This window comes from Dendrobates tinctorius, unplaced genomic scaffold (genome assembly GCF_039654945.1).
Source record: "Dendrobates tinctorius isolate UK_male_01 unplaced genomic scaffold, ASM3965494v1 ptg000093l, whole genome shotgun sequence".
Lineage (NCBI taxonomy): Eukaryota > Metazoa > Chordata > Amphibia > Anura > Dendrobatidae > Dendrobates > Dendrobates tinctorius.
Window position 1 is genome coordinate 11,349,463 of NW_027361761.1, and position 8,001 is coordinate 11,357,463.

Sequence of the window (8,001 nt, forward strand, 5' to 3'; positions counted from 1 at the left end):
ATCATGGTCTCAGCATGAGAACAATAAGAAAGTATAGGCATCATGGTCATCTGGCCATCATTCTGCTCGTCACATGACGCTTCTGGCGGTTTGGAATTAAACTCATGACTGTAAGTTGCATATTAGGCTACATGAATCCCATGAGGAGAAGTTTGATTGGTGGAGATCCATATTTCTACAGCTTTTTGCCATGGTGTTGCCTCCCCAGATGGAGACAATTTTACACCAGCGAAACGCGCTTTGGGGCTGACATCATTCCAGAAAGAGAGGACAATTATGAGTATGTGGTTTGTTAGTTGATTCAGTATCACTGCTGATTTTAGATCTGTTATTTAGTTTATTGAACCCATTTCAGCTTGTCACCAGAAAACGCATGCCCCATTATGTGTCCTCGCTTGCCATATGTGCTGCCCATATTCTACTATTAGAATCATGCTGAGACCATGATTGTCTTTATTTAATAGAGATTAATTTTCTAAATTGATTATTATTTTGGGATCATCCTTACCACTTATTTCTTTCCCTTTGCTCTTTTGTATTTACAAGCACACATACGATCAAATTAATGTAAATATATGTACAATCATGGCCGAAAGCTTTGGCACCCTTGAAATTGTTCCAGAAAATGAAGTATTTCTCCCATAAAAGTTTCATGAGTAAGCCAAAATACAACTGGAAAAGCGTCTTGTAAACAAATGAGACCAAAATTATCATGATCCAGGCCAGGTTTTGAGTCCTGTATCCCTCTTTCCCAGTTTGGTCATGTCAGGGATTAACTTTTCTCTGCCTCGTTCAGGTGTCAGGTCAGGTCGGCTATTTCTCTCCACTGCATCCTGCATGTGGTGTCAGTTATATTTTCTACCTACGGCATGAGTAGCTGACTTCATGTATATCCTGATTTGTCCTGCTATGTTTTGCTAACTGAGCCTGTGTCTTTTCATTCCCCTCTTACCTTACTCAATGTTTCCCTTTGTGTTTGGACTGCCCGGTATCCGACTCTGCTTTGACTCTGACTTGCTCTAGCCTCTTGCTTTTAGTATTTCTGCTTCTGACCAGTAATGACTTTTTTGGCGCTCCTCTGACTCTGTGTTTGATATTTCACTTGGTACTGCGCTACTCTCTGGTATCGACCTGGCTTGTTTGACTATTCTGCTGAAACCTGGTGGTAGCTATGCTGCAGTGCTGCTGGACTGCTCTAAGTAGTATTTTAGTCTCCCCTCCACAATTTTCATAAACCCAAATTTTGCATACCTGTGTAATTTCCTGCCTTTAAAACATTACTTGAAGTACAACACACAGCCTAAAAAGTGCACATCCCTGGAATCAGGATCTCCTGCTTAATATTATGCTGTTTTCAGATCAAACAGCAAAAGTCTACTGATAAATTACCTTTAACACTTCCATAGAATCTACAAGGTCAGTCAGCCATGGAATCTACCTGTCAGGCTGTGCTACTGAGGGTTACTGCAGGATAACACAAACTCCACTAGATGGCAGCAGTGTGGAGAATGAACTGAATCCTGCAATGAAGCAAACCAGCAGTCACACAGCGAAGCAACCACTAGGTGGCAGCGGAATAGTCAGAGAGCCAAATTGATACCAGAGAGTAGCGCAGTACCGAGGGGAAATGCAAAGTTGTAAGTCAGGTCACATGCTAGGGTGAGAATGCCAGAGAAACAGCGGATAAGCAGACGAGCAATCATAAATGGGTAGTCTGAACATGGTCCAAAGGTAAGCAATGGAATATCAGATACAAAGGGGCAATGACAAACGGGTAGTCTGAAAACAGGCAAAAGGTCAGCAAACACTGGTCGGGTCAGACGAACGCAGCACGTCAGTTCAAGAACCCACCAGAAGGTAAGCAGTATAACTTGGCACTGCACACAGATTGCAGCACAGAGATATGGCAGACCGGACACAGGAACGAGACAGGGAATATTAACCGCTGACATGACTAGACCGAGAAAGAAGAGACAAGACAAAAATCTGGCCTGAATCATGACACTACCCAGGTTTTTCTGGGGTTGATGTCAGGCCTGTATATATAACATTCCTATTTAATTCTTATTCTATAAAATTACAATTGCTGCATAACAACAATAGTTTTCACATTTTCCAGGTTTTCTCCTGTTACTCAAGGAGCTGCTTTAGCCGCAACCTTCGCTATTGCTGTTGTCGGAGGCGTCATCACAGGTGTGTAACATCATCATATTAAGTGATCCCTTTCTGTATATGATAACTAAATTCCCACACAGCTTTTACCATAAAGTGAGACTAGGGACATTTTTTTTTAAGTGGCAGAGGAATACAGTGCGGAAGGATACCTACCTTCCGTCATTGGATTCCTGCAGCCCGTAGAGAGCGGCAGCATCAGCTGATGCTGCAGTTCTCTACCCAAGATCGTCGTGGGACACACTCATGGACTGCTTCGGATCATGGGTATTTTTGTGGTTTGTTATGTTAATATTTATTCCGTAAAAGACAATGGCTTCGGGGAACAATGTGACAAGTATTTGTAAGTATGTTACTCTATGTTATATGTACTGTATGTCTATGTATGTATTGTATGAATGTATTGTATGTAGCATGCATGTAGTATGTATGTAGTATGTATGTAACATGTATGTATGTAGCATGTAGTATATATGTAGCATGCATGTAGTATATATGTAGTATGTATGTAGCATGTAGTATGTATGTAGCATGTAGTATGTATGTAGCATGCATGTAGTATGTATGTAGTATATATGTGGTATGTATGTAGCATGTAGTATGTATGTAGCATGCATGTAGTATATATGTAGTATGTATGTAGCATGTAGTATGTATGTAGCATGTAGTATGTATGTAGCATGTAGTATGTATGTAGCATGCATGTAGTATATATGTAGTATGTATGTAGCATGTAGTATGTATGTAGCATGCATGTAGTATATATGTAGTATGTATGTAGTATATATGTAGCATGTAGTATGTAAGTAGCATGCATGTAGTATATATGTAGTATGTATGTAGCATGTAGTATGTATGTAGCATGCATGTAGTATATATGTAGTATGTATGTAGTATATATGTAGCATGTAGTATGTATGTAGCTTGCATGTAATATGTATGTAGCATGTAGTATGTATGTAGCATGCATGTAGTATATATGTAGTATGTATGTAGCATGCATGTAGTATGTATGTAGTATATATGTGGTATGTATGTAGCATGCATGTAGTATGTATGTAGTATATATGTGGTATGTATGTAGCATGTAGTATGTATGTAGTATGCATGTAGTATATATGTAGTATGTATGTAGCATGTAGTATGTATGTAGCATGCATGTAGTATGTATGTAGTAGGTATGTAGCATGTAGTATGTATGTAGCATGCATGTAGTATGTATGTAGTATGTATGTAGCATGCATGTATGTAGTATGTATGTAGTATGTATGTAGCATGTAGTATATATGTAGTATGTATGTAGCATGCATGTAGTATGTATGTAGTATGTATGTAGCATGTATGTAGTATGTATGTAGTATATATGTAGCATGTAGTATGTATGTAGCTTGCATGTAGTATGTATGTAGCATGTAGTATGTATGTAGCATGCATGTAGTATATATGTAGTATGTATGTAGCATGCATGTAGTATGTATGTAGTATATATGTGGTATGTATGTAGCATGCATGTAGTATGTATGTAGTATATATGTGGTATGTATGTAGCATGTAGTATGTATGTAGTATGCATGTAGTATATATGTAGTATGTATGTAGCATGTAGTATGTATGTAGCATGCATGTAGTATATATGTAGTATGTATGTAGCATGTAGTATGTATGTAGCATGCATGTAGTATGTATGTAGTATGTATGTAGCATGCATGTATGTAGTATGTATGTAGCATGTATGTAGCATGTAGTATATATGTAGTATGTATGTAGCATGCATGTAGTATGCATGTAGTATGTATGTAGCATGTATGTAGTACGTATGTAGCATGTAGTATATATGTAGCATGCATGTAGTATGTATGTAGCATGTATGTAGCATGTATGTAGTATGTATGTAGTATGTATGCAGCATGTAGTATGTATGTAGTATTTTTTTTTTTTTACATTTAACACATTAGCCGGATGATGGGACTACTACTGTCCCATCATTGGCTAATGTGTCAATCACTGTCATGGTAGCAGGCATCGCCAGATGGGACTTGTAGTCCCATCGGACGATGCCTGCACAGACCCCCGGACATCAGCACAGACCCCCGGCAGGCCGGCACAGCTCCCCGGCAGGCCGGTACAGACCCCCACAGGGTGCTCAGCCCCCCAGCAGGCCGGCACAGCCCCCCGGCAGGCCGGTACAGACCCCCACAGGGTGCACAGACCACCGGCAGGCTGGCACAGCCCCCCGGCAGGCCGGTACAGACCCCGGGCAGTCCGCACAGCCCACCGGCAGGCCGGCACAGCCCCCCGGCAGGCCGGCAGAGACCCCCGGAAGGCCCGTACAGACCCCCGAGAGGCTGTACAAGGGCAGGAAAGGGTTTTTCCAATTCCGATACCGGAAGTCTCATAGACTTGAATGGGACTTCCGGTATCGGCATCGGCGATACCGATACTTTTTTTAAAGATCGGCCGATCCATTCCGATCCGATATTTTGAAGTATCGGACGGTATCGCTCAACTCTAATGATAACATTAGCTTTTCAATGTTTTTTTTAAATAATGGGATTTATAGCGCTAATATTAAGCATCATTTTCTGACCCATGGGACCCTTTTAGCATGATGTATTCGGTTCTCTGCACAGTGGGTATCTGAGTGCAGCCACATCCCCATTGACGTACTGTATGTGAACTGTTAGACAGCCTGGAATTGGCACAGTGGAGTCATCAGGCCACATTTCCCTGCATCCATCATGCAGTTATGGCGCATCTCGTGAATATCCCATAAATGTCTAAGTTGGGAGTATCAATTTAAGTTCAAATCCAGCTTTGTTCATAAAGGATTTTTGGCTTTAAATGTGTGTCTAAAGTTATTTTTCTGGCCATGACTTCTCTGTTATTTTGTGCCCTATTTTATAGGCTTCATCCTAAAATGTCCGATCTGGGGCCAACCACCTGATGAGAACTGCTACGATGACACCGTGTACTGGGAAGTAAGTAGAGTTACCCTATTAATAAAAGGCATTACATCAAGGGTTCAATATCTCCCTCACTGTTTCCCCAGCTCCCAGACTGCTCTGACAAGATATTGGTTCCGGAATCTGATATTGTAGATTAAGAGAGATTCACATTCCCAGAAAACACTGCAACTTTCCTGTGAATTAAATGACAGCATATACACAAACACCAATGTCTTTCCACTTCCTTATTTTTCTTTCCCTCTCCACGCCCCCTTCCTTTTGCTCTACCACTTTTTCTTTTTTCATTTATTTTCCTGTTTCCCTTTTACTATTTTCATCTTTCTTTCTACCTTTTGCATCTTTCCTTTACTCCTGTTCCTTCTCCCTTTCCCTTCTGTTCCTTTCTCTTCCAATCATCCCCTACTTTTCATCCTTCTCATTCCCATCCCTGAATCTTTATTTTCTACACTTCCTTTAATACCTCTCATCTCTTTTTTCCTTACCTCTCCTCTCTTTCTCACCTTTCCTCTCTTTTTCTTTATCTCTTCTCTCCTTTTCATTACGGGGTTATTCCTTTCCACCAGCTTCACACTCCTTCTTATTTTTTTCCAACCCCCACTCTACACTTTATCTCATTTTCTCTCCCCCACTTACCCCTCTATCCATTTTTATCTCTTTTCTCTATTTCTTCCCTCTAGTCATCTATTTTTACCTCCTCTCTTTAGCTCTCACCTCCTCCATTCTCACCTTTTTATCGCTCTTTTCCCCTTCCCACCTACGGTGGTACTTTTTCAACTCTTCACCCTCTTACCCCGTTAAATTCTTCTCTCTTTCTAACCTCCCCTCTACTCTTTCACTTTTCTACACCTTTTAACACTCATTTCCCTTTTTCATCTCTTTTCACTCTCTTTTATTTCTCTTCTTTCTTTTTACCTGCCACCACTATTCTCCCTCTTCTCCCCTTTTTTGTCACTCTATCACATCTTCTCTCCCATTTTCACCTTTTCTCTACCTCTCTTTCCTCTATCTCTCTTACCTCTCCTCTCGTGTTTTCACCTTTTCTTTCCCACCCTTACCTCTCTTCTCCCTTTTGCACCACCTTTTCTCTCCCCATCTTACCTTTCCTCTATTTTACCTCTTCTTTTTCTTCTAACTATTCTTCTAATTTTTTTTATTGTCCTCACTAATTCAGGTTCTACTGTTTTTTATCCCTTTCTCTTCTTGGATCCAACCTTTCCTCTCCATACTCTCCTTCATCTATCCCGTTTTCCCTCTGTTTTTTGACTACTAACCTCTCAACCTTCTCCCTCTCTCCTCTACCGTCTCCCCTTACCACCTCTCCCACATACCCAACCCCTTCACATTTCAAAAACTTTCCTGATATTGATGAAAACAGATTAGACTGAAAATATTGCAAATGATTGTAAAATTATCATCAATTCAGCTAAGCAAATGGAATAAAAGAAATGATAAATGGACAGCATAGTCTTTGCATGTCTTTCATTGGAACTATATGATTTCATTTAGGTTCCCCTTGAAGAAGAATCGGAAAACCATTACCAAGGAGAACATGGAAAAATCCGTGTAGATGCATAAAGTCACCATTGTCACTTTTCTAAAAAAAAAAAACCAAAAAAAAAAACAATTACACAATAGATAAGACTCTGTGCCAGGGATGAGATTGTTATATGGGACACATGACCTGCAAGTCACCATAGGTACCCTACATCATGATCCTTTGTATTGATTCCATTGAACTCTACATTGGCAAGTACTTTACAATATTTCAGGAGTATATTGAGATTCATCCATTGTGTATAAAGCTTTTAAATAAATCATCAACCATCACCTTTAGGTTCAACAGTCTGTGATTTATTTTAAAACATGATTTTTTCGGTCAATTTGAGCTTTGTTTTTCTATTACAGAGCTAAAAATCCCCATAATGAAAATTGAAATGATTGACAAAATTTGTGATGCTTTACGTCACCACTAGGGGAGGCACCGCAGCAATTGTTACAATGTGTACGCAGTATGCAGTAAACTCCAGAGCTCCCTCTACTGGTGACTTCACAAAGTAGGAATTTTATCATGTAACTCTATGACTATGCTGGGGATTCAGAGATCTTTATCAGAAAAATGGAGATCTGATCCCCTAAAGATATATTACAAAATTAATCAGCACAATATTTTGAATGTATTTAGCAAAAATGATTAATAATACTATAGCTACTATTTTCCACACTCATGGCCATACATCATTGTCACATTTATAGATTATGTTCCTAATGCTTCATAGTCATACATGTATTTCAGGGAATCCTAACTTGTTTTTCTCTCAATATTAGTCACAATGTATTTTATTTTTTATGACACTTTTAACATGTAGTATAATGTTTCCTACAATTAAGTTACAGTATAATATAATTGACTTTATTGTAGTCGCCCTAAAATTTTTTTACGACCTTCCTAATATTCTAGTTTTTTTTTTTCTTAGTTGTGATGCCCATATGTAAATGACTCAATATTTTAGCCAGATGCCATGATTGGGTCAATGGTAGTGATGAGCGAGTATACTAGTTCCTCGGGTTTTCTCGAGCATGCTCGCGTGTCCTCTGATTATTTTGGCGTGCTCGGAGATTTAGTTTGTGTCGACGCAGCTGCATGATTTGTGGCTGCTGGACAGCCTGAATACATGTGAGGCAGCGGCGTAGCAACCGGGGGGCAGAGGGGGCGGTGGCCCCAGGCCCCGCGCTCTGATGTGGCCCACCCGAGCTATGCTATGTAACTATATCAGCGTGCAGATCGCGCCGCTACAATTACATGCTACAGCAGGGAGTGAGTCATGTGACCGCTCTTCTGCAGAGGAGAGGGGGAGGGGAGATC

General features: G+C 40.1%; 1 protein-coding gene across 1 annotated transcript in view; it reads left to right on the plus strand.

Annotated features, from left to right (window-relative positions):
- The window catches only part of RHAG (Rh associated glycoprotein), a 90,803-nt gene extending 83,838 nt beyond the window's left edge, over positions 1 to 6,965 (plus strand). Inside the window, exons 8-10 of the mRNA XM_073586422.1 lie at positions 2,120 to 2,193; positions 5,077 to 5,150; positions 6,645 to 6,965. Coding sequence (XP_073442523.1) covers positions 2,120 to 2,193; positions 5,077 to 5,150; positions 6,645 to 6,713 — 217 coding nt within the window. The 3' untranslated portion in view covers positions 6,714 to 6,965. The remainder of the gene's footprint in view (positions 1 to 2,119; positions 2,194 to 5,076; positions 5,151 to 6,644) is intronic.
- Positions 6,966 to 8,001: the final 1,036 nt, after the last annotated feature.